This window comes from Cyclopterus lumpus, chromosome 24 (genome assembly GCF_009769545.1).
Source record: "Cyclopterus lumpus isolate fCycLum1 chromosome 24, fCycLum1.pri, whole genome shotgun sequence".
NCBI classification, from domain to species: domain Eukaryota; kingdom Metazoa; phylum Chordata; class Actinopteri; order Perciformes; family Cyclopteridae; genus Cyclopterus; species Cyclopterus lumpus.
The window spans coordinates 9665793-9693454 of record NC_046989.1 but is presented as its reverse complement, the minus strand read 5'-3'; the positions used below and the strand labels follow the sequence as shown (position 1 = coordinate 9693454).

General features: G+C 39.4%; 2 protein-coding genes across 3 annotated transcripts in view; both read right to left on the bottom strand.

The window, feature by feature from the left end:
* ppp2r5a (protein phosphatase 2, regulatory subunit B', alpha isoform) overlaps positions 1-20473 on the bottom strand; it is a 29624-nt gene extending 9151 nt beyond the window's left edge. For both annotated transcript variants that reach the window (XM_034527111.1, XM_034527112.1), the window contains exons 1-4: positions 19313-20473; positions 8314-8510; positions 816-917; positions 331-423 (exon numbers count right to left, since the gene is read on the bottom strand). In XM_034527111.1, coding sequence (XP_034383002.1) covers positions 331-423; positions 816-917; positions 8314-8510; positions 19313-19460 — 540 coding nt within the window. In that variant the 5' untranslated portion in view covers positions 19461-20473. The remainder of the gene's footprint in view (positions 1-330; positions 424-815; positions 918-8313; positions 8511-19312) is intronic.
* Positions 20474-21113: 640 nt separating this feature from the next.
* dtl (denticleless E3 ubiquitin protein ligase homolog (Drosophila)) lies at positions 21114-27287 on the bottom strand. Its single transcript, XM_034527529.1, has 15 exons — positions 27044-27287; positions 26224-26361; positions 26034-26126; positions 25891-25952; positions 25577-25697; positions 25204-25269; positions 24919-25034; positions 24755-24828; positions 24538-24644; positions 24344-24448; positions 23773-23885; positions 23574-23663; positions 23300-23423; positions 22437-23086; positions 21114-21819 (listed from the first exon to the last, which is right to left on the bottom strand). The coding sequence occupies exons 1-15, from the start codon at positions 27093-27095 to the stop codon at positions 21757-21759; spliced, it is 1974 nt and encodes a 657-aa protein (XP_034383420.1). The 5' UTR covers positions 27096-27287; the 3' UTR covers positions 21114-21756.
* Between the last annotated feature and the right edge of the window lie 375 nt (positions 27288-27662).

Below are 27662 nucleotides of genomic sequence, written 5' to 3'. Positions count from 1 at the left end.
ACTTTAGGAATCATTATTTATTAATAGTTTTAAGTGGACAAAGTCTTCTTAAAATGTGTTTTGTTGTTGGTACTTTTTAAAAACTGTTACTGCTGTGATCTGAGGTTTCTCTGACTGCTAGCCAAGCCCTGATGAATTTGCAGTTACACAAACTATTGGTAATATCATAATCCTAATGTAATCTTGCATTAAGAAATATAGATTAACGTCTGTAACTGAAAACATTGTCTGAGTTCAATAAAATAGGTTCACTTTGAACCTGTTGGTTCGTTTACACAATCCTGAAAAGTGATGCTAAATGTCTTTTAAAAATGTAAAAAAGACTCCAACCTGCAGAACAAATTTCTGATCGATGTGGCGCTTTGCTATGCTGGGCTGGAAGTCTGGATTCTCTAGAAAGCGCAGCAGAAACTCGTAGACCAGCTGGAAGATAAAAGAAAAAAGGAACTAGAATCAGCGCTTTGTAGTTGTTTGTCTCCATGTCTGTTGAAAAGGTAAATCACATTAATAATTTCTTTCGATTAAGACATTTGTATAAAATTGTCAGAATTAGCCTATCAATTCTTGAGTTATGACCCAAAACATATTTATTTGAGGTCACCTTCGACCACCAAACTCTTATCAGTTCATCCTTGAGTCCAAGTGGACATTTGTGTCAAATTTTAAGAAATGTGCACATTAGTAATTTTCCATAATGCCTCCAGTCAATGCGCAGGGGCACACAAATAAATAGAAATACCATAAACACACGACAACACACAATGATGTCATCAAAAGGGTGCTGAAGACAGACGGGCTCAGCATCGGACTCTTACTTGAATGTGAGGCCAGGAAGCCTCTAGAGTGGGTTCATCCTCTTCTGGGTCAAAATCTGGGTTGTCACTTGGTGGAAGAGTTCGGAATATATTGGTGCAGATCTGGAAGAGAAATAAAATGCTAATTTAAAATATTCATTAAAAAAACAGGAGAGTATATGAGGAGGAAGTAGGTTTGCAAAATTCCGAGAATATTCAAAGTTGGAAACTTTCCACGGGAATAAACGGTAATTAACAGGGAATTTTGGTTTAACTGTATGTACCTTGTCATAAGCAGACATGCATGCAAACATTTATAATACAACTTTTAAAAATGACATTTTGATTTTTGACATTTTGTGAGTAGAACTTTATTCTTTCATCGAACAACAAAAACATGAACGTTGAATAAAAAAGGTGTATTCCCTATGATCACCACCCCCCCAACCCAAATTGTTTTTGGGGTGTTTTCCCCTGAATCCTTTCAGGTCTAAATGCTTTCTTCCTGGACCTCATCATCGTCCTCCTCACTGCTGTAAAAAGTTAGTCCACTGTATACAAATAAACTTGGTATTAAAATGAACATGGCTTCAGTTTACCAAGTAATCAATATGCTAGGTAATGACAAACAGTGTTGGGAAAGTTCACTTTCTACATGAACTAGTTCAGTTCATAGTTCACACATTTTAAAATGAACTAGTTCAGTTCATAGTTCATAATTCAAAATGTTGAACTAAGTTCACAGCTCCAAAAAATGAACTAGTTCAGTTATTTTTTTCAATATGTTGCGAGCTATAATTTAAATCTCCATCTGTCTGCAATACCGCTTTTGGCCTCTACGCAACTCGGCGCTCTCACACTTGCCAGGCATAGGGCTGAAACGCTCAGACGCAACACTGATGACAAAGACGTTCAAAAACATTTATGTTTCTGGCAGACAATGTTCCCAACCAGCTGCATTCAGGGTCCAGCTGAGCTAAGCGTGCATAGTCTTGTTCTCAACTACATTTAAGTTCCCTGTTATATGCTCATGCAAAAAAACTTAGGCACATTTCTTCTTTTTTTTTAATTCCCAAAATTCCCGTGCAAACTTTCCGGAAAACTTTGCGCCCCTTTGCAACCCTAGGAGGAAGTGTCCCTTACTTAAACATGCAGAGACTTGATGGGTAGAATAGTGAAATCTAATAGGATATAATATAATATGTATCTGCTCAATACCTATAAAGCATACAAGTGAAAGTTGAATTAGGTTTCCAGTGAATTAGGTTTTCCAGTTTTATGAGACTTAATTTGACTGCAGCTCTCACACAAATGTAAAATCCTATACTATTCCTGGTAGCACAAACACACACAAAAAGGGGCACACCTGGTCAGCAACAATGCTTTGATGCTGTGACATTCAGATGATCTGGCACGAGGAGAACAAACTGGTACCCAGCATGGTCTTGTGCTGCTGTAGCCCATCTCCCCTTCAAGGCTGACTGAACCGTGCATTCAGAGATACCACTGTTGTACTGAGCTATTATTTGCCTGCTTGTGTCCTTCCTGTTATTTTAGTGAGGTCTGACAGTGTAAGTGCAGCTGCTTCTGGGCTGATGAAAACACCATCTGGACACAACAATTGTACAACCAGTGTTACATCCAGCATTTCGGCCATTCTTTAGCCAAACAGTAAGAGATCCTGTTGACTGCCAGCATGCGTTTTACACGGTGGAATTTATGCCTGTTTGCAGGGAGAAGCACTTTTGACAACCTTACAATAAAGTTGCACATATCAGCATTCATGACACGTCCACAAATACATCTGAAAGTCATTAAATGTAGCTTTAGAGACTGGCAGTACTCCTTAGAGATCATACTTTTGTCAAAACTATGAACTATTGATCAATTAATCATTTAGCCACATCAGCAAATACAGCTAACGCTTAGTTGTTCAAATTGCTTTTTAAGGCTACATCCACACTACTACATTTCCATTTTAAAGTGCATACCCGTTGCCACGTTTACACTGAGCGTCCACACTACTCCGGAATTTGAGAACACGCTACCGAAGCCGGGTAAGTTTGAAAACTTCACTACTTGATATTGCAGTGGACGTCTGAAGTTCTGGATTGCGACTTTAACGACAGCGATTGACACAAAATGGAGAGCTTTCCTTTTTCTTATATATGCTCATTTTGTTCTGCACAACTATTGTGAATAGTTGAATAAAAGCATAAACACTCTCCAGTTCGACCGGGACTTCAGCCACCGGCAGAGCTACGAGAGAGACATCAGACAAAAGCAAGAGGAAATGAGTGAGCCACATGTGTTGACCCAATTTATTGACCCATAATGTAGTACACTTTAATTTGTAAGTGTTCATTTTAAAGTTAATTTGATGCGTGGGAGAAAAACCTCCAGCCTTGTAACTACGTTTGAAAAATAAACCTGCCTCAGTTTACAGAGATGATTATAGAGGAAGATCTTAAATATCAAGCCCGACCTCTTATTATTAAGAGGTCAACCAATTTACTTCCTGTTTACACTGGCACTCACATGCCAAGTGTACGTGAACAGTCATGTGATATTAGTTTAAGAAAGGTATGGATCTAAAATGGTGCTGAAACGCCTGTGTGGACAGAGATCGTTTTTGTTTTTAAACCCTGGTTTTAAATGAAAACGCAGCAGTGTGAATGTAGCCTTAGAAAACCTGGGAATATTCACATTTTGGCCTTTCAGCTTTAAATAAATTCCCTTGAAGGTCATTAATATGGAATGCAGTCAATATCTATAGCCTCCACATAGCTCTCAACATGCTAACACAGGCAACAATGCAGACAGTGTTTACCTGAGGGGCAACCAGAGGACGGGCACTACACAGATATAGTAATGCAATGAATAGAATATAGAGAACCTTTAAATGTTTAGCAGGAAATGGAACAAGCCTCTTGTCTCTCTTGTGATATAAAAATCACATAAGTTGACATTGTCTTTTCTTTAGATATATTATAACAACAGTTAGAGCAACAACCTTTACCTGGTGCGTGACTGACCCACCTTTTTACCACCGTAATGGCACATAGTTGGTACATACATCTGTGTGCAGATGCTGATAATGAGGCAGATAAATAAATCAGTGCGTCAGCTCTCCGTGGCATATCACTGAGCCTTCCCTGTTGTGAGGCCTATCATTGGCTGAGCTCGAATCAGATGACTCACAGAGTGGGTTGCCAGGCGGGACATTGTGCCTCAGTGTGATGACCATTTTCCCAGGAAGAGAGCTCTCAAGCCAAATGCTCACAAAAAGAAGATGAAGCGTGGTGCTGGTGGTATTTGGGCAGACACGGGCCTCAGGAGCATAACCCGAACAACATAAAGCCTGGTCTTGCCGGTGAGGTGCAGCTATTGTCTCTTCATTGGCCTTCAGCAGGAGGTGCACAGAGAGAGACATGGGGCCAACATACTGCATGAGATGACGGGGACAAGCGGATGCTGTAGTTCTTAAAACAATGGAAAGTTAGGAATCGCAGTGACACGCTGATCAAGCAGCCGCAGTAGCTGTGGCACACAACCCTGAGCAGCCGATTGCTGCTAGTTCATAACTCATGAGCACGCCATGAACACTTAAGATATAGATTTAGATTTAGTGTGGTATATACAAAGATATCATTATCTAAAAAGTCCATCGCAAAGAAAAGGCTCTCAATATTACTCTAAAACTTGCCTGACAACCATATAATAGTCATATATATTTGGTTCTGTCAGGAATCATAGATGTCTGTACCATCTAATGGGTTACATAATTCCCAACTCAAACATTCAGCATATTTAATTTCTCCAGTCACTTCAATAAATACAAGAGAAAATATTGTGGGAGGATAGCAAACATAGGTAGTGTGTGAGAAAGAAAAAAAGGAAACTGGGATTTGAGTGTAAGACTAACATAGGAGGATCCAAAAAAAGACTGTTTCTAAGAGACAATGCTGCAAGTGAAGCCAGTGTACACATGCAGATCACAAAGGAGGCTGTAGCTCTGAATGGGGTCAAACTCAGGGTGACAATAGTAGCACCCAACACCTAGCAACACAGAGAAAGAGAGAGAGAACGTGTAAGCATTAAACGCAGCAAAAAGGAAATTAAAGCAAATAAAGGGAGAATCATAGCTCAAAGATGCTGGCTATTCACTCATCTCTGGCACAGATGAGATAGAATACAAACAAAACTGTCTGAGAGATGTGATTTTCTATAACAAGTACTAATTATAGAATTGGCAAATAAGGCGAAAGCTCCCTTTACATAGATGAGAAACCTGTCTGTTTGTACTCCCGACAACCTCAGTGATCAAAGCCGTCCTCGCTGCAGAGGAATAATGGACAGCACTTTAAATCCTCACCTCTTCATTATAATGTGATGCCAAGCATGGAGTATCCGGGAGAGCTATTATCAACCCAGCCTTCTGAGTGCAGCTGCTATTTGCTTAACCTCATTCAAAACACAGTCTGTAGGACAGGACTGGGTTTCTCTTGAGCTCGACCCACGCTTCTTCGTGCTGCCCGTGAACAGATGAATGACATTACCAATAAGGACCACTGACAATACCTGTGCACTGGCAAGAGTCCTTCATTTAAGCTACTCGAGCCTTATCAACCTGCTCATTATCCAATTGATGACCCGTTTCTCACACTTGAACAAGTATAATTGTTGCAGGTCAAAGCATATTTTACTTAAGTGAAGTGAAGCTAGAGCGCAAGTTCAGTCGGAAGACCAGAACCTTGCAAGCCCATTTATTTCTCATACGTCTGCCAATCATTTCTCACACATGCTCACTCATTGTTTACTCGCTGTCATCGTTCGTTGCCGTCAATCATGACATGAGCTGCGCAGATCAGCTGGTCCCCTCTATCCAATAAGCACAAGGAAACAATGACACGGTTAGCCAATCATCTTGGTGCTGTCTCTTTTAAATATGACTGTCTCTCTACCTTCAGTTCATTCATGTTGCTGTTACGCACCCCTCCACCTCCCCATCTCCACAGATCCATCAGCTTCAACCACAGGGGTCTAGATCGTTGCTGATCGGGGCAGACGGCCCTCAATTACAAATCTCCCCGTAGAGTCCAAGCGCCAAAGACTCTGAGACTTAATCATTTCAAATCATCTGTTAACAATAAATATGATCCTTTATTCATCTGACTGGTCTCTCCTCATTTAAAAAGAATTGAACAAAAAATGATAATAATGGAAAATAATAAAAAGTCATACTTTCAAAAATAACTGCTTCTAGTTGGTGTGATTTATTACTGTGATTGCATTAGTGTGAGTGCATTTAATCACTTATATTTGCATTACTTTGGACGGCTAACATTGGATGATTTCCTTCCATGTTTACAGTCTGTGTTGGCACATTGAAAAGTTAACCATGCCATGTTTCAGACATGGCACAGAGTCCACTATATCCATATATAAATCCACCAAGGTCAAATGTTTATATTTAGGGAAAAAAATAAAACTCGGAAAATAAGACCCAGTTTGAAAATGCATCTATATTTAGTGTTGCTTCTGTTTATTTGAGCTTCATTTGTTTGCTGTGCTTGTTTGTAGAGCTTTACAGCTGATTCCACTCCTGACAAAGTGAAGGTAGAGAGATGGTGTTTAGTTTAATTCTAGGGGTGTCAGCAGCCATAACTCATCATTTTAAAATCCAAATGATGTCTTTGCTGTGTGTTTTGGTTGCTTTAAGGGTGGGACCGGTACAATAACAGTAGGCAGCATGTTGCTAATAAATACTGTGCCTTAAACACAGATGTTCCCGCAGGTTAAACATCAACATTAAACATTAGAAGGCCACAACTTTTTATTTACCTTCCTTTTAAATGTTTGTATTGCCTCGCTGCATGGAGCAGCAGTACCTGCATTTACTTTTGCATTTTTTATTACAACTGAAGCACTTTCGCTGTTCAGGATTACTATCTTATTGGAAATGGCCTATTTCTCAATCACTGTAATTAGACATCTGTACCACACAAGAAATATTATTGTGCACATTACAGCTGCACAACAGTGCCGTTTTCTGAATGTGACAGCTGAGTACTCAAGAAATATTAGCACGGCATGTGCCTGAATGGTATCGCTGGTATTTTGGTGGAAACTGGGTCTTAGTCTTTGCGCTTAGACTTCACGTCACTTTGCTGCCAGTCTGGGGATTTCTATTATCCAGAGACAACTAAATACTTATGTGCAGGAATAATGTAATACTGTCTAATGTGAATAAGACTTGTTAATTCATCACTCTCCAAACACTAGATATGTTGGGCAAAAAAATTTCTCCCTGTCTCAATTGAAAAGGCAAAGACAGACAAAATAAAATAAAAACCTATGGGGGAAATGGTTCAAATGTCATTGTTCTGCAGTCATTTAGTGCAACTACTTATTTTCAACAACTTTCAAAGACTGCCAGCTCTGCCAGTCCTTTTCATCTAGCTACTTTTTTCATATCAACTGCTTAAACAAAGTAATCATCTTAACCGGAGAAATATTTTTAAAGACAATAGTGAGAGACAAACTGAATTCTAAATCAATAGTTGCAAGGTATGACCTGGATTACTGTCCAATAATAATCTGAAGACTAATTGACTCAGCTGTGCTCATTCGTATCCATCACGATAATCTGCCGTGTGGAGTGAATCACTGCAGAACTGACAGTCCTGTAAATGTTGCACATGAGTCATTACTGTACTGTAGGAGGAAACTAGGCTGCTCAGGGCACCTGCTCCATGAACACACATCTATGCTATGCTGGCCTCAGATACTTTGCATGGGATCGGTTCTTAAACAGACTATTGTGTAATCAGATTCCTGCAGCAGCCCAAGTGTTAATCACTTAAAGTGAAAGCACTCATGGAAACACTTTATATCGCCAGATAATACATTTGTAAAATATTACTTCATGTAATCACTAAAATGTTAATTTCACACGTCACTGTTCAATAGGTGACTTTCTCATCCTCAACAACTTGAAAATAATCTCTGCATTTGTTATAGACCGAAATGATGTACATAAATAAATAAAACAGCTGTCAGACTGTTATTATTAGCAGTATTTTCCCTTGTACTGGTTCATGTGTGTGTCATCATACACGCTTTCAACAGCAGCAACTGCTAAGAAAAACAGTGTTGAAAAACAGCAGCTATTGTTCACATTATCAAACATGTTTTTAAGAGAATAACAAAACCGGTTTCAGACATTATGAAACTTTATGAACTCGGCATGTACTGTATTTAGTGGGTGATGCAGTGGGTGAGAAAGAGGAAAGAAACAGACAAACAAAACTTCTCATTACAGCTTTCCTGTGGATTTTGTGCTTAACTTGAACCAGTTTTGTAAGAGGTCAGGCATGAAGATGGTAAAAAGGAGACCTCTTTGCTATTTTAATAACACTTTGGAATTTAACTGCTGTTGTTTTCCAAATCTAAAAAGTCCACAGAAACTTAAGAGAAGCACCAAAGAATTTAAAGCCTTATTTACGTCAATGCTCACCATATTAGTGATCTCTGGGTACGTAGATTCCACCAGCACCCCTCTGTTGGTGGAAACATAGTCCACGAGCTCGTTGAGAGTGGCCCTCTTGATCTCCTTGCTCTTCAGGTCCATCACCGAGTCCAGGAAGTCGAAGAGCATGCAGCACTGCTGGAGTTTCTGGGTGAACAGCTCCTGCTGCTCTGTGGAGGGGGCATCTAGAACCACACAAAAGAAATGAAACACACTGAGTCACTGCTCATACACACACACACACACACACACAAGATAGCATTGTGTAGAGATCTATGCAAACAGGTTATAGATGAGACGGGAGGGGACAACGGCTGCAACCTGTCCCCTAGGTGGTATGAATTGCTTGTGCAGAACTCGTGCAATTTATTCAGGCATGGGTTAAGATCATTTTGTTAACATCTCGAACCAGTTCAAATCATCAATGGATGGGATTAAAGAAAAAGTCATATGAATTGCATTCCGTTACATATCTAACTTAACCGCCGGACAAACAGACACAATGCAGCGATGTCGTTCTCAGCTTTGATTGTAAAGCCTTTTATGGATTAGACGGTGAGTGTGTTCAGGGTTATTAGAGCTGTCAAACTTGACCCCAGCTAAGCTATAAACAGCATTTGGCAGCTGTCCAGAAATGCAGTGACACACTGTACAGTGATGTTCTGTTCAACCCAACAGCAGCTCATCGCTGCAGACACAGGACTCTCTCCAATGGTGGCAAAAGGACACAGTAAGGTAAACCAGCACTGCAGGTCTGATTTACAACCCCTCAAGAAGCAGTGACCCAGGCTCTAGGGTTATGCAATTATAGATGCCATCCATGACACTTGTTGACATCGAGGTGTTAATTCATCACTTCATGTCTTGTGTGATAATTACGTTTATAAATGTGGCTCTTTTATTAGTTAATTTTTATACTTTGTTTATCTCATTCATGCCGTTAAATATAATGTGAATGTGAAGTCACCCCTTGTGAAGGAGTTCTCAATATACTTAATAGCTAGTGACATTCAAATACACAAGTATTCATATGTGTGCAGTCCTTATATACAACAATTGGTCGGTTAATTGATTTGTCACTTGACAGAAAATGAATTGTCAAATGTTTTGTTGTGTGAAATCATCATTTATTTCATTTCAACCAAAAATGCACAAAACCCGTTGGTTCCAGATTCTCAAATGTGTGAACTTGCTTTTTGTTTGCATATGAGAATAAACTGATTATCTTGGAGTTTGAGCTTTTGGTCGAAATACAAGTACACATTTGGCTCTTGTGGTGGCTTTTTACCATTTACTATATTCAATGATTAAAATAATTGTTTGTTGCAGCCCTAAAACAAACACTTCAGTGCTCTAGAGTATATTTTAAACTGCAAAACGAGAGGAGTCGGGGTGCAGAGTTTCTTATTGAGTAGTATTATGCAACTGAAAAGGCATTGGCCATAAAATGGTGTAGCATAGAGACAACGCGCAGTCAGGCACAGCCAACATATTCACACTGCGCCTCACACCTCGTGAACATGTTCCAGTGGCGTTGACAGCTGACGAAGTACTTATGCAACTGAACTCTACAGGTCAGACCACTGACTTGCTGCTCTGGGTGAACTCAATATTGGAGTGTAACTGCACCGAGCTGACTTGTTCATGCACTAATTTGTCTTAATGCCAAATTTCCAAAGTATCAAATCTCAAAGGATTCGACATTCAAAGGGCAGAATGAATACCAAACAGGAACCGGAAAGGAAAGAGTACCATGATGACCCTGTGGCCTGATATTAACACGACACATGGGTGGCTCACATTTCCTCCCACTTGTGTAACACTGGGTATCATCACATTGGACCGGTGTGCTGGATTCAAACAGTGATTGGCACGTCACTGGCAGAGAAACACGCGTATTTAAACCTCTAAGACAGATATAGCACTCTGCCTGCACCTGAAAGGAATTCATCGACATTTTGGAAAATGTGCTTATTCGCCTTTTCTTTTTTGCAGAGGCTAAGATAAGGTGAGCAGTACCAATCTCATGTAGGAATCTACAAGGAGATGGTTAGATTAGCACAAAGGCTGGACTAGATTGTAACATAACCACCTAACTTTAAGCATTTATACCATTTGAATGCCCGAGTTTTATAAAAATTCACATCCTGTACATTTGTCATGATTGGGGACATTTGCTAGAGACCAAAACATTTTCTTTTAAACCAGGCTATAAACATACTTCTGCTGTAAAGTTGTTGACATGGGGGTCTACAGAGATGGACTCACTCTTGGAGCCGGCCTCAATTGGCCATTTGTGGCATGACAGCAAATAAGCGCATTTCCCAAAAAGTTTAACTACTCTCAGCACTAAAGATCTATTCTTTTTGTGGATATTATATATATTTTCTCTATAAAACATGCTCCAAAACTTGGTCATGGTCATGCACGAGACGACAAACTTTTCCTTCACTGCCGTTTCAGCAAACAATGCAGTCAACATTCAAGCGTGGCTTTCACATATCTATAATGTGTTTTCGCAACGAGTAACCAACTAATTTCATTTCTTAACAGGGAATTCTCTTCATCCCCATGAGAGGAGAATACGCTGGGCCTGTTAGAGGCAGTCTAACATGTAGATGCTTTTACCAATGTGAAGCTATTTTTGCCTTTCAGATACAGATGCATGAGTGCACAAATTCCTCAGGGTGCAAGGAGGGAAAATATTTCCACTGTAACTATGAAGCTATGCGTGAAAACAAAGAAGACAAAAACACTTAGACATCAGATAGAAAATCCAAATTAATCAAGCTGCATATTATCTACATGGATTTAGTTTCAGAGCAATACATGGTTGTGGTAATCTGAAGGATAACATAAAGATTCTTTCACTGACATTTTATCTTGGTGTTACAATGTGGCTGAAGGACTATCTTACACAAAGCTTCAGGAATAACTTAAACAATTATTTGACGCAATGCCATGCAATCTCATAACCACATGGACAAGAGTAAGAAAGTTGCAGGGTTAAAAGGAGAAACAGTTACAGGCTTAATTGTGTCTCTCTTGATCTCTGCGGGCATTGGTGTCCTATAGCTGAACTACTGTATCTTTGGAGTATACATTATTCTACTGAGAGGGGTTTTATAACGAGAGTAGCTCTGAATTATAGGTCTTACATTTCATTAGAGACCATTTGAATACCTCAAACATGACAACATGACCTCAAGTGGCACAAGAAGCATAATTCCATCTCAAAAAGCAATTAAAAACGGAAGCGGTTAAAAGACAAATGTAATAAAACAGCATTTACAGGGAACTTGAATGCAAAATGTTTGAGTATTCATCACCCACAGCCTTCAACCATATTAGTGTTGCTGGAAAAGGATCCGAGAAGTATCACACACAACATCTACCGAGTCCTAAAATAGGTTGGAGCTTTTTCTGTTCTTGTGTGAAAACGACCTCAGTACAAAAAGAAACATAGCAGCTGATGTGCTCTGTTTTTAGCCCCACCAGACTCGATGCTGCCGACCATTGTAATGGAGAAACCAAATGTTGCATTAGCTAATTTAGCCATGATGTTATTTTCTGGGTCTCATTTCTTGTTGGTCAAATTTTTCAGCCTACTGTAATTATATGTTAATATGTTATAATACTATGTTGGGGTTTGTTATGTGCCATACTTGCAGAACAAAGCAAGTATGGCACATTGTAAAATAATGTTATTTCCTAATCTGATAATTGCTGACATGAAGTATTGTTGTTCATGTGCTAAAATTAAAGGGTGCGATATACAACATTCAGAGCTTTAATGTAGTAGCAAACAACTATTTTTTTATAGTAGTGTGTACCATTAAAACCTAGACTGTGACAGCCCACCAAAGTCTATTTTGTCCTGCCACAGTTTCATGAACCTGAAATATTTTTACACTTCTCAACCGGTGGGGTTGCTGACCCTGACTTTTACGCTTCCCGGGAACGTGAACTTTTAGTTCTCGCTGTGGATGTGTGGAGTGATGCATCGCCCTGTTAGCCCTACAACTGTAGCACTGCAAAGAGAACATGCAAGGTGAATTGTAGCTGTGGCTACGGTGTATAATAAAACATGTAAAGTGTCTTTGAGTATCTTGAAAAGTGCTATATAAATTAAATGGATGAAAGCCATGAAGTCTAAGCAACTCTCAGTAGACCTCAGGAAATATGAATTTCTTAAGTCCCCCGAATACATCAAGTTGGAACCAAACATTGTTATGGTGATCATAAGTCAAACTGTGTACTAGATATTTAGACCTCTTTGATCTTAGAAAGACATAAAAAAGTAAACTAATTTAAATATGTGTCAAACAGTAGCCAGCTTTCTCAGCATCATAACATTAAAACAGTATGCCTCGTCATTATTGAAAAATGTGTTGATTGTAAACAGAATGCAACATGAGTGATGTAGTCTGAAGATAACTGCAGTTACGCAACCATTTTAAATTTCAGCATTGCCTGTTTCACTGCCCCAATAACTGATGTGTGCTGTGCCCTGGCTGACTAGTGTTCTGCTGCTTTCTACTGCAAGTGGCATTTGTGGCTTGGATTTTCACAACACAAACTCGCATACACAACTTGTGTAAAAATTATAAAGTATAAAGTTCAAAAATAAACTTTTTGTATACAATAACATGCTGCTGAAATCGTTATGTTAAGCTCTTAATACAAAAATACTCTGTACTTTGTACATTTATTAAACTCACAAAAGGCATATTAAAAAAAGGCTTTACTGTGTTGTTAATTTATACAGACTATTTATTTATTTATTGAATTCCCAGAAAACAAACTATATTGTGATATATATACCGTTATCAAGATATGAAATTGCCCATATCATATCGCTCTGCCCCACTGCTGTATTAGGAACATTTAATGTACAAACATTTTCAGAGCTTGATAATTTGACACTTGTGCAGGTTGAGTGAAATGTCTGACCTCCATTTGCATTTTGATTACTACTGTTAAGTAGAAACAGCACTTTGCATGTTTATTCAATCCAAAATGTGGTTATGAAAGAGGAACTAATCTCAGTATTAAGGTTTAATGTTTACATGGGCTCATCTGACAGGTTCAGTAGTCTGTCTCTCATGCTTTGGCACAACCATATTTGTAATGTGAACATATAAACACCATGATGGTAGAAACCTATTCACAGTTAGATATACAACAAACAACATTATTTATAGTATACTTCAGAAATTCTAAAGCTCACCATATCAATTCAAAACTGCTTTACTGCCCTTTTGGTGTCCATCAACATTTCAAAGAACTACAGCTAAGCAGAAAGAAACCAAAACAAACTGAAGTGAAGAATGCAGGTCAGGTGACCTCTGCACAGTGGCAGATTAGTACTGCACAGGCTGTCACAAAGGACTGTACACTTAAGAGTTTAGTTAGATTTGTCTTGTTTTGCACACTGGGTTGACCCCTATAAAGATCTACCTAGATATAAGTTCACGATTAACAAACAATAGCATATTATGTTAAACAATAAAACTTAGAATATGACCGGTGAGTTAAATAATACGAATAAAAATAAATACGAGAAAACAGTCTACTTGAAGCCAAATGTGACCACTAATGCATGATAGCAGTGATGCCACGCAGATCACAGTGTAGCGGTTGAACTGGTTGGGTGAGCGGTTATTACATGCACAATTTGATTCAGACTTGCAAATTCAAATAATGCTTGCGCAATAATCACAACAGAAACCGAAAGTGTAACTACATAAAGCAGGCAAAATGCAAATAATAAAACAATAGAATTGGTGCAGAGAAAAGACGTAGAAAAAAAATAACTTAGAATGCACAAACTACATTTGCATTTTAGTAGAGTTTAATATGCATGATATAATTTCAAGTGGTAGAATATCACCATTTATATTCATTTTTTAATTGCTGTAATTTATTTCAATGTTATCTATATAAATAAAAATGTAAATTAAGTAGCATATCTGCACCACAATCCAACAGCACTCAAAGAGCAACCGTATAGCAGGGAATAAAGACCCAATGAGACCTTAAATAAAATGTGTACAGCAATTTTTGCATCCACAACTAATGTAAAGTAAACAAGATACTTGAGAATAATGTTGCCCTCTATAAAACGAGTATGTACTATCCCAATTATTTTAACTCCATTCATGATCACATAATCAATTTATGACACCCATTCTGAGAAAATGTGCACAATGTAATGCCGCCAAACTCCAATTGCAGCTGGTCATTATGAGAGCACAGCTTCACGCAGTCCCCGTCTTCAGCCGGCCAGCACAAAAGAACGTTGAGGTAGCTGCTTTATACAAAAAGGTGGAAGCAGATCCTTACCTGCCAGAGGCCACAATTATGACAGAAAGCAACAGACACAAAAACACCATCACAGGGGATCACAAAAGCTTTGTCACATAATTTCCTGGGAAATTATTTATTGATTTGCCATCTGCTGGCAGGAATGATGGAAACAGACTGTGCAGCACCAACTTGTCAATCAATAGGCCAAAAGAGGGAACATGTTTCCATGATGAGCCAATGCTAACGGTTGGTGTAATTAAAATTGGTTATTCTTCAATTATGTTGATTTCTTTTGATTAATCATTCAGGCTACAAAATGTCCCTCACAATTTCTAAAAGTCTAAGTTGACGTCCTGAAATCATTTTTGGTCCAGTCAACAGTCAAAAAAAAAAAGAAAAAAAAAAAGAGGAAAGCAGCAAATCCCTACAATTGAGAGAACCTGGACTATTGAGGTTGGATTTGTTTGCCTTTTTAAAAAAATAGCATCAATTATGATATTTTGAAGCTAGCAGCTCCAGCCCATTAGCTGCTACTAGCATAACACACCTGAATCTGGTTAGCAGTCAAGTTGCATTGTGGGCAATGGAGGCCGGGGCCAGGTTTTCGCAAGGAAGAAGAATGGGTTAAATACAAAAAGATGTAGTAAATTAGGAAGAAAGAGAGGATTAATCAATTAATTAGTAGATAGTCTTTAAACCAGATTAAAACTAAGGAGATCAAAACACAAAAAAAACCCACAAAAACCAACCGTCCCATGATTTTCTGTTATGGAAATTAACTTTTGAGTAATAATGTATCAGTACTGTATTAAAAATGATTAACAAGAACTACAACAATAATGCAGGCTTATGTCTTGTTAGGAATCATGTCTGAGCTCAAAATGTCACTGCAGTGACAAAAATATCAACCTAAATGAAGCCGCCTGTATTTGGAAAGTAAAACCTTTCTCTGGCTTGCTCTCAAGGCTTCTGGCTGCCATGGCAACAATGTTGGTCTCAGAGTGACTCATCTTTTCAGTGTCTATCACACAACAAGTGCCTTAACCACTGCAGGAAGGAAGATGCATCTTTGCAATCCACTAGGACCTGAAACAGTTCTTAGTCTGGTTACTCGAGGAACAGCTGGACAACATCACCATTATTTTTGTTTTCATGTGTCCACGAATCCTAAAAACTACTACACTCAATTAGAGATGGTTTGAGTTGTCGGCAGGTGACAAAGATATTCTGTCGATTTTTCAGTTTGTATTAATATGGATACTTGCATCTAAACTGTTCCAACAAATGAACACCATAACATATAGTGGACAGCTATGTCTGCGATTGTGGTCTTTTTGTAACCACCGACTCATGCATTGTATATGAATCATGAGTCATACAATGTCTCTGCTACTAGGCTACAGATGGTGAATCAATGAAACTTGGGTTGAACAACTGTGATTGTATTGATTGAATGTTGTCCTTAGTAAAATGTTTAAAAAAGGAATAGAAATAGGAAACCATAAATAATAAATTACTATATTTTACTAAAATTAAAATTAAATTCATTAAACATGGACTAGATCTTCGGGAAGTACTTAGAATAGCAATATAGTGTATGCCACAGGGCAGGAGATGCTCATAAAGTGCATGACTCTAAATACAGAATCATGCACATAGAGAGACATAATCTGCACTCATCAGGAAAACTCAATTGTACAGTCCTCGTGGGGATAATTTACAACTGTGTCCAACTTACACAGGAGAAGAAAAGTCAATATTATGAATCAATCTGTGGTGAGATACAACAACAACAAAATCAGCTCCACAACTAGTACAACACATTTTCATTTTTACAAAGGACACATTTGGTGAATTTACAGTCCGGGCTATGCAAGTTTCAGAGTCATTCCTGCCAATGTATTGATGGAGCAACCGACAATGTAAGCTTTGGGTTTGTTGCAATGGAAGGCCATCGGCAAACTGTTGGTAACATTTTTTAAAGCTCTACAGTATTTCAATCTTGTTTTTTAAAATGACATTCTAACATTTGCTGTGATTTGTAGAAGCTCTGTTGCAAACTAATCTCAAAAGTCCCTAAACCTGATCTGGACTGTTAGCTCAACACTTCCATGTACATCACGTGCCAATAGCTCCTCCTCATTCAACACTTTCCAGCAGCTCAGCGAATAATTCATTACACAACTTCAACACAGACATTAAAAGTGGTTCTATACGCTCTTTAAAAGCCTGTTTCCTACATGGTATTAATATAAATAACGTTCTACTAATACAAATGACTTCAGAACGCACACAGACTACTAGTGCACTATCAAAAATTATTTCATCAGCAAGGGCTTTATGACTTTGATGTGAAAGCCAGGTGAATAATCTCCACAACATATTAAAAATACCACAAAGAAAATAACTGAAATATAGATTTCCTTAATTTTACACCAGCAATAGTCACCACGACAAGCATAAATCACCCTAAAGCTTATAGTGGAATAAAGTCGGATAATTTAGCTGTCACCTTCACGCTTGTCAAGAAGGCAGTTCCTGCTATTCTGGTTCAAGTCAGTTATGGGTGGTGTTGTGGTTCCTTTGCTTCTTTCTGCTCTCCAAATGCATCATACAAGATTAAAAACACTACATTTTCTAAAAATCTGTTAAAATGTAAATGAAAGCAGTCATAACTCATTTGAGACGTATGTATTGTTCATCAACTTGAGAAGTTGCATCATGTTTAAAAGTTCCAACTACTTGACCAGGCAAGTCTTTCTCACTCCAGTCAGAGACTGTTCCTGTTAATCCAGTAAGATAAACACTGGTGATAAGATGTTGAGGCTTGTCTGTAACATTCAATTTCACTGTATTATCCTAGCTTGAGGAAAACAAAGATATTTAGTTCAGTGAAATAACTTGTGAAAGGGCATTCAAGCACATAGTGGAACACGTTGTTGTCAATGGAACTTAAATAAACATGGATGTAGGACGGCTCAATTCTGTCAGATTTAACTGCAGTAAGACAAACGACAGGTAGCTAGTCAGGTGCATGCTCAGATTTGTCATATGACTGAAATATATATATAGAAGAGGTGATAGTTTTATATATGACATGTTAAATAGCACAACACGGGCCAAGGGGGCCAATTGTGCTTTGGATTCATTACAGGTGCATAAAGCTACAAGTTCTAGCTAATTTTCCAAATACAAATGTAACTGCTGCCAAGTCCCAAAAGCATTTTAATGGACTATAATGACCACAGATCATTGTAGAGAAACAAACTGCCAACCATGCATGAAACACTGTGTATAGAGATGTTAAACAAATGCTGAATTTACAATAAATATACAAAATATTTGTGTAATTTGAAGTTAGGACAACATCAGGAAAGCAACACTATTAAACACATACATGAATCTCTCCTTTTAGGAAGTGCAGTACTACACTTGACCGGTAGGAAACAGACTCCTTGATAAGGCCTTGTGGCAAACCTTATCCGGCCTCCACCTCACATGCTGTCCTGTACTCTCCACTAAGGCTTAGAGCTTGCTAGTTGCCACTGACACTCATTCATAGTACGATAATATGAACACACACACGCCACTTCAGGGTACAGATGAGCCCAGTTAACTAACAAATCAAAAACAAAAAAGGGCTCGATAATCAGCGGGTTGTTCTAATTCTATCAGGTGGAGCATTGTGATACCTCTTACAAGGTACCTTTCAGTGTTGTAAAGTGCTGGAATAAAACTGTAGTTTTTTTAGTAAGATTTAGTATCAGTCTAGGATCATTAGCTTGTTAGCTGCAGGCTACAAGTTAAAATTCTTAAGACTTACTGGGATAGTTTGGATTGTGTTTGGGATTGAGTTAAGCCAGCTATATGCTTCTTTGTTAAGGTGTTTTAGCAATCCTGCATCCGACACAGCACTCAAGTTATAATACAGCATGTTTGCACCGGCTATGGCTTTGTAAAATTACAAATGATGAACCTGTCAAGCCATAGAGAAAAGATTGCTGAACCTTTCTTCAACTTTTATTTTCACTATCAACATGCTTGACCCGCATCAACATACAGGAGGAAAACACAAGCAAACTCATTCAGACCAATCACAGGTCTTGTGCTTACAATGTTTCTCCATTGTAGTCACTTTTTTGAGTCCTTGACAACACATCGATGCAAAAGCAGAAATCCCTCTTAACCCCTCCTTCAAACATCACTCTCTGGATGTGCCTATGCATGTCAATACAGCCCAAACCGCTCCAGTGAGGCTACTCTGGGTGTCCATAAAAACATCTTGTACCTTGGAAGCAAGCACAAAGCATCTGTGAAGCATGGGAAGTAAAAACAATACAAATACATCCAATGCAGTATTTTATATTACACAACACTGATGTAGTGCCCTTTGACACACACATGTATTTGTGTGTAATGACTTGTGGTCAACTCAAGCCGCAAATCATTTCCACAACTTTCACCAATGTGTTTCCCTTATCGTCAGGTTTTAACATCAGTATCATGCGCAGTACTGTATGGAAACTGATAAACATCTGCTTAATGTATGTTTCTTGCAATTGTGGTTATGGGCTACATGCAGAATGTTATTGTTACAGATCTAACAGGAAGTAAACGTACACTGGGCAGGACGGATTGGCTATTTTAAGAGGCAGACCCCTTCATCCTCTTACCGTACCTTTGAGCTGCGGCAGCGGCGAAAGCTCGACCGGAGCGCTCTGCGTGCGGTACTGGGACGAGCCCTGGGATTTTCTCTGTTTCTGGGCCTTCCTCATGGACTTTCTCGTAAACCCGTCCACTTTCTCGGATGCGGAGATGGCCGACATTTTGATGCATAAAGCGATGGAGACTTCAGACGAGCTATTCGTATCCCTAGGACAAGTGAAAGGTTTCCTCTTCTGTTCGCATTAGCACAAAAAAAGCACAGCGCCAACTGCACGACCGTAAGCTCTTCTCCCCTTCCAAGTGTGATGTTATTCTGTATGATCCAACATGGTCGCTCGGTACTGGGGGGGTTAGACTGTGTCCAAAAACCGCATCATCCGGATAACTAGTACTCTGGAACACGAGGGCAGTCTTCAAAACACGAACCAAAAAAAGCCAAACTACAACTCATGGCATTCCCCGCAGTTACAAAAACAAGAGAATTATGGCCTAACTTTTTTAAAAATCGTATTTTTTTTTTTTTTTTTTACTGCTTTGTCATATTTACAAAAGCTTTACCTGTTGCAAAACGTATTAAAGACATTGCCATAAAAAGTTGCACTGGTGAAGTCCTGGCAGTAGCACACTACTGTACTGCTAGCATGCCTGCTAATGCACCCGACGTTAGCTCGCGTGCTACAGTTAGCCGACGGTTATGTACGCAGCTAACTACTACAGTCTGTAGGTTGTCGAGGGACAAAAGTTACAAAGGGCGGTTGCCCCGGTACATTCATGTAGTTCTTCGTGTGACATCGAGTCCAAGTCTTCAAGCACTTCTGTTGATCCTAGTTAGACTTCCGTTTAGGGTATTTTCTGAAGAGTTTACGTTATCCGCGATCGATGAAGTTGGATTTCGCTCGACGACAAAGTCTCGTTTAACGCTAGCTGTTAAAAGTTAGCAGGGTCCACGTTCAGTCGACGTCGTCTTAACTACCTTCATCGTTGAATGAAGAGCGGTGGTTTCGTTTTCTCGGCCTCAAAACACACCGATTCCTCTTAAATACGACAAATGACTGGACGTCGTGCTCAGTAGCCTAGGTAGCCATCAAACACTCCCAATACAGTCTTTCAGACGTTGTCTGTCTCACTTCACTATTCGGTCGACTGCAGAGCCTGACAGGAGTACGTCATTTGAGTGACATCTCGAATGGCAAATCACAAGCAGGGAATGGAAAACGATGTAAACTTTTTAAACCAATCAAGTCGCGCAGAACGCGGGCCCTGAACATGTGACATGTGAAAACAAATATGTGACGGTGAACCAGTCAATGCGTTGTACAGTTGAATGAGGAGTGGCAGCTATTGTAGGCGTTAAACACATTTTAATAATATTTATTCTGTATATTGTTTGCGTATTTTATCAGGGAAAGCAATCGTCCATGTTTCATCTAACCAACATGCAAATGGTGGGTATGGGGATGATTATAATATTCTACAATTGATAATTTATCAAATGATAATTGAAGAATAGCTTACAGTACATCAATGGGTTCAAAAAGTCGGATGGGTTGTGAGAAGCTTAAAAGGCAACCAAAAAAAGCAAGGTAGAAATCCCATTTGCAGACTTTCCTGTTACCTTTATCTCTTTGGATTACTTGTACTTCTACGTTTTACCGCTATACACCTACATGTATTGAAATAAAACAGAAGAAATATATGTTAAACCTGTATCAGCTTTGTAACCACTGCAGTGAATTATTCGTCATGATATTACTCTCACAAAGCACACCATATCACATGCATCTGAGTGATCAAATGCAACCAATACCATGTCATACATCTTGAACAATTTCAATTTAATAAAATCTGACAACAGAAAATGTGCAATTAAATACAAATGAACCAAACAACAATTATTGGTTATTTTGTACATATAAACAACTGAAGAATTAGTTCAAGAAATAACATTTTGCATATTTTGATATGGGTAAAATGTAAAGAAAAAAAAATCTACAGAGAATAAATACACTTTGTGAAGTTCATAAAACTACTCAGAGATGTGGATCAAATAAATTGTTTTTTTAAGAAGAATTTAAAATGTTCGTATCGGCAGACAAACCTTTTTCTCTGCATTTGAGGATTAATACCTTGTTGACCACATGAACAACTTCGTCAAATGTGTGTTCTTATATTAAACACTAATGTTTTAGTAAAATTAAAGATTTAGATCAGCAACATACAACTTTCTTTCCACCAGAGATTGTGTACATCACAAGAAAATTGTGTAACGGGCAACTGCAAAACCCATGGCCCAACTAAAATATAAAACAGCCTCTATTAATGTATTGAAAATGGCAGCATCAAATATTCAGAATGACTGACATCTATGCAGCCCAGGTCCATGTACTCCCCTAATCTGGATTGAGATCTTAGTTCTGATTAAAAATACAAAAAAATCTATAATTTCTGGCACAAGTGTCACTCCAGAGCCCTTCTTGTGAAATACACAGAGATTTTCTTCATGGTTTGTGGTGAGCAGGTCTGAAAAACAAGAAACAAAAATCGTGAACTGCAATATTAATCTTAATAGCTATAAAGCATCCCCATGCACGTAAATGCAATGAGGAGGAGGGACAGGCCTCAATTACCAAAAAAATCTTTCTGTACTGGTGGACAGACTGCTAGCTGTTTCCCCCGCTTCCAGTCTTCGTGACAAGTTCAGCTAATATGGTGCAGCTAGCTACTTTTCTGTGACCTTTTTGCCTTTATTAGATACTAGACAATAGAGGCAGACAGGAAATGCCGGAATGGCGAGAGCGGGGTATGACATGCTGCAACAGTCCCCGGTAATCAAATCGAGGATGTTGCAGTTATGCGGTATGCGTGGTAACCATTCAGCTTGTATTCACCCAACATATATCAGAGCGGTATTGATCAAGAAAGGAAATAACCGTTTCTCCCAAAATGTTAAAATATTGCTTTCAGATAGTAAATAGCTTTTCCTAAAATAACTTAATTATTTCAGTCCTCCATAATTTAACAGCTGTGTCATAGACATTCATATCCTGACAAGGAAAGGCTCTTCATGACAGAGTAACACCAACTGCTGATAAATGGTCACGCTGATTAACTTCTGAAGCAGAGATGTGTGTGCTTACCGGTGAAGCTGGTGTCTTGCCATCTTGTTTCTTAGAGGTGCTGGGGCTTCTGGGAGTACTAGGGCTTCCTTGACCTCTCCTCATCTTTTGGCCCATCGCTGACAACCAGTCCTTTTCTCTGGGAGAGCAATTCTCCTTGCCCGTCAGTCTTGATGAGACTTGCTTGTTGTCCTCTGTGTGACAGTCTGTTTGTAGCCGGCTCTCTTGAGCAGGGCAGCAGATCCCAGACAGGGCACGGCTTCTCTTGGCCGCAGGGTAGAGTTCAGTAACACAGTCACACTGTTCGGCACCCTCACAGCCTGCAGATGCACCGGCACCGGTCTCCAGCCTGCGTTTGGCCCGTCGTTCTGTGGGAGAGGTGCTGCTCGCCGGGCTCTGGGGACACGGACTCAGCACCCGACGGGCCTGAGGGCTGGCCTGACCAGGAGATCCACAGCTCGGGGATAACCACTGTTTGATAGAAGAGGGTGTTCTCTGGCGAACAGCAGCAGCCGTAGCACCCTGCGAAGGGATGGGTGAGGTGGTGCTGGAGGGCAGAGGCAAGGCCGCTCCACTGGGAGCACAGGCAGCCAGCTGGGGTGACGCCAACCCTCCAAGACTCTCTGTCCTCTGCTTCTTGGCAGGAGTTGTTTCAGCTCTGATAGAAGGCCCTTAACAAAAGCAGAAGTCCTTGTTAGTTCCCCATGAATACTTTGAATGACACATTTATCATTTATGGGCAGGAGAGAAGTGATCTATGACAAAGCACCTCCACATTTGCACATATCATGCTAAGGTGAGGAAACAATATGAATAATACAACCGCCATCAAAAGACATTGTATATTTTGTGAAAAGGTGGTTCATGATAGTTGTAATGCTTACTTAAGAGAGATTTGGGACGTGCCCAACCTACAAGGTTGGCCTCTCCCACTGAAGATTGTGCTCCATCCATTTCTCGGTGAAGCCTCCAGATCCGTACTGTGTGGTCATCAGAACAGGAAGCAATCTGCAAACAGCAGTCGGGATTAAAGGAGATTTAATCCATTTTCCAGGGCTATTAAAACAGCTTAGCATCACAGCAGGAAAACACAAAAAACACAGAATCATACTCCCGAGTCTTTGGAAAAACTAAAAGCATGAAAGTTTGTCGGCTTACCTTAGTAAAATCAGTCGGGCACCAGGAAACAGATGTCACTTCCTCGCTGTGGCCTTGGAGCATCATGGGAGGGTGTTTAGGATCAGAGATCTGAAATGTAAAATTAGATGCAAGTTGCTAAAATATACCATCACAATCACCCTAAAACATTACAAATACAACAACATTTTAGTATGGCAACATAAAATGGAGACAGTACCTTCCAGACGTATGCGTTATTGTCACTTGAACCACTGGCCAAAAACTGGTCATCTGGGCTAATAGTGGACTTTACATAAAATGAGGAGTTCTGGTGGCCACTGAAAACAGCCACTGCGGAGGAAAACAAACAGCAATATGAGAATCACTTCATGAAAGTGAAATTCAGAAAGCAATAGAGCCAGACACAACACAAAAATAAAGGATAGACTAATACAAACAAATGACATCCACCTTAATAAGATGAAGAACTGAATGCCCTGAGAAGCTCAACTGTATGAGTATTAACCAGTTTATTCAGAGCTGATTAGCAGTCAGCTTAGGGCTCCACATCCCTCAGGACTTCATATAGTTAAAGCTCTGACTTTAAGATATTAGAATATGCTTGTGTATGCACACATAATCCCCGCGTCTCTACATTTCCTCTGTCAAACAGTGCCCTCTTGCTTTACCCTCTGTTCTCCATGCTGGTTAGAACAAAGAACATTAGTTTGCAGCCCCATCTTGTGATAAACATTGGTCATTAAATAATTTAGGGATAAACTGGAAAATGGAGGAGAGTCATTGTGTACCTGGAGTCGTTTTCATTCCACTGACATTGAACATGTAGATACTATCATCAGTACAGTTACTTAGGACGTTGGATCTCGTAGAGTCTAGAACTAGTCCAGAATAACCTGCAACACATGCAAAACAACATTCAGCTATTTATGTGCATTTGCATATTTAAGGTAAACTTGACGAGCAGTCTTTGAACAAAACTAACCCAGACGCATGCGCATGCAAGAACCCGGGTACGGGTACGTCTGCAGTGGAACAGGATCCTGACGGAGCGCAGTGTAGTTCTTCCTCAGATCCCACATCTTGATCACTCTGGTTCAGATAAAATACAAAATTAATTGGATAATTTTCCTATTTGTTTTTTGAAAGTAATTCTATACTGGCTTGCTGCACGTTAGAAACAAAAAACTGTAGTTTCTTACCCATCAACAGCCCCAGAAGAAATGAGCGTGTGCTGGTCCCGAAACAAAACCACTGTGACACTCTGCTGGGTATCCTGCAAGAGACATGAGGCGCTTAGCGATCAGCCTTCCTGTTAAACAGCCCTACTGTTTACTTCATTAAAGATGGTGAAGAAGAAGCTCACCACACTGGGGGCCATGCCACGTGTGCTACTCCGCCTCTTCTTTATTTTGGTGGGAGCGTTCGTCTCTGCTTTGTTATGAGCGCCACTGATCTGGTTCACCTGTCTGTAGAAACCATCTGAGAGGAGAACACAGAAACATAAGAGACCCCGACTAATCGTTATGCATTTCCCCATGAGGCCAAATATTTTATAAAAGTTTAGAAATTAAGATTGGGTCTAACAAAACACTGAATATCAACACAATACAAAAACAAAACCTATGTTATTGAAATGTCTAATTGATACCTTTCTTGCTGCACCTGGTGTCCCAGATCATAATATTTCCATCTCGGGCCCCAGTTGAGAACACAGCTGTTTAACAGAAGACCAGGCATCAATAGGATGTACAACAAAGCAAAATATATTATATGTAAATGAAAATATAGTGTATTTTCTTGATTTTTAAATACAATTACAATTGTATTTTTCATCCTGGCAATAACTTATATTACTGGTTTTATTAAAGCAACAACAATAGGGGAGATTGTATATAAATAGTTCAATGAATAACAAGCTTTCATAGACACAGAATCCAATGCCACCCCACCAACACAGTGTTTTCTTGTGTATTTTGAGAGAAAACAGGGAACAAAATATATGTGGTAACTTTATAGTATACCTTTCTCCCAGGGTGTGAATGCAACAGACTTGAGGCTACAAAGGTGACCCTTGAAGTTGCCCAACAGCTCCCCAGAGTTTACGTCCCACAGCCTGGCCATCTGATCACCAGCAGCAGTCACCTAAGGAGGACACAGGACCAATACAATGTATTTTAAACAAGGCTGTATTTGTTAAACAAAGAGTTTTCAAGCTACTTTAAATAGAAACAGTCTTAAACAAAATAAAACCAGACAACATCAATGAATGAGTCAACAATATCTGTGTAAAGATGTATTTGACTAATAATATGGCATACATTTGTATTGAACTTACCAAGTGAGGCTCCCCCGGTACCCAGGCTATGTCAAAGACAGCATTCTCATGAGCCAGCCATTCTGCAAACATGTACACACCATTAGTCAGATATGTCCTCATAACAGAACCATTGTGAAAGAAACCCAAGTCTTTACACATACCTTTAAGAAGCGGCTTTTCGCGGCTCTCTGTGTTGTAGATCCTAACAATGCCTTCTTCGTTAGCTACTGCAAGGACGTTCTGCATGTGCCCCACTGAAGAGAGACAAACCCATTAGATGGATAAATGGCAACAGCTGCTAGCTCTGTTGTGCATCATCTGAGGATAATGTGTCATGTTTAGGTGGGTTACCAGAGGAGAAAGCCAACCCAAATGGCGGCACAGAGTCCCCCAGGTTGCCATAGGAGATGTGTTCATCATGCCGGACACACTCGAAGCCTCCCAGCAGAGAGCTCAGAGGGTACCTAGACCGGGGGTCCACAGGGAGGCCTGGGGAGACCAGAGAAGAAAGTGCATTTAGTCAGACACTGTACTGAAACTAGCCATTTTTCTCCACAACATCAAGAAGATAAATTGCAGTATTTATTATACCACATCTATGTAATGACTGTAGTTACTTATTATTTTACAGGCTGTGATTTAAATATTTTACTTCTATCAGTTCATGGCTGCGCAGTACCCGAAAATGATCATTCATCGACTTTCATTGGCATATTACCTAGTGTTAAAATATGTTTCTCACATTCTGTTATCCAGACTATGTTTTACAGATTATGGTATAGCTCAACAAGTTGTCACTGGAGGCCCATTTATGATGTCAGGAGTTATAATGCGTGGCTATTGTAAGACATGTACTTATTAATATGGCGATATTGATTTTAGACACGTTTGACAAGTGGGGTTTTACGCTTTTAAATACAACACCGTGTTTAATTTCTGTTGGTAAACTAACGTCAGTTTGAGCCCATTTGGAACGCTGAATGATACTGACATGGGATCAGATAGCGCACGCGACCAAAGATCCAACTACGGTGATTGTACATAAAACATTAAAAGGTAATCGAACAGTACCCTTGATGTTAACCTCGCTTACATGTAGATAGCACAATAAACCACAAGGCAACACCCGATGAGACCCCCAAATATGTCCAAACACACAGATTAATCTCACCATTAAGCCTTCGTCTGCCCACTCCTCTGTCAACTATCGAGCGGAAAAGCATCCTTGAGCCCGACTCTCCAACAGAGGACGATCTGAAGCTACTTTCAAAGACACGGAGAGGTTTGTCAGATGAGCTAGCGGTCTTTTCTGTTGCCTGTCTTTCCCGCGAACAGCTCGTGTGATCACAGCACCGAATCCCCCGCTAAACCGGCGTTACGCGCCTCCATTGGTCCAAACAGCCACTTCCTCGCGCGCGCCACATCCGCTTCCTTGGTGACGGTGTTCTGTCAAATTTACCGACACAACTACCAACGGATCAGTATTTATAATTGTATATTATTGTATTTGTCTTCCTTTTATTTATATTTATATATATATATATATATATATATATATATATATATATATATATTACAGTTGCCTTTTGTATCCTGTATCAACATAAATACTCTCTGTTTTAGATGGATATAGGCATTGATGGAGGAAGTATTAAGATCCTTCACTTAAGTATAAGTACTAAAAATACACTGCATAAAAATATATACAACGTCCTATACAAAGAAAATGTTACTTAAGTAAAATTATGACATTAAAAGCACTCTATCCAGAAGAATGTCCCATTTGATTG

What these genes read in the sequence shown, in the direction of transcription:
- dtl (XM_034527529.1), bottom strand. Translation starts at nt 27,095, where the DNA reads ATGCTTTTCCGCTCGATAGTTGACAGAGGAGTGGGCAGACGAAGGCTT. An exon ending in ATAACGCATACGTCTGGAAG is followed by an intron (nt 23,664 to 23,772) that starts GTACTGTCTCCA and finishes TTTACATTTCAG; the next exon opens with ATCTCTGATCCTAAACACCC. An exon ending in GCCCGACTGATTTTACTAAG is followed by an intron (nt 23,424 to 23,573) that starts GTAAGCCGACAA and finishes TGCTGTTTGCAG; the next exon opens with ATTGCTTCCTGTTCTGATGA.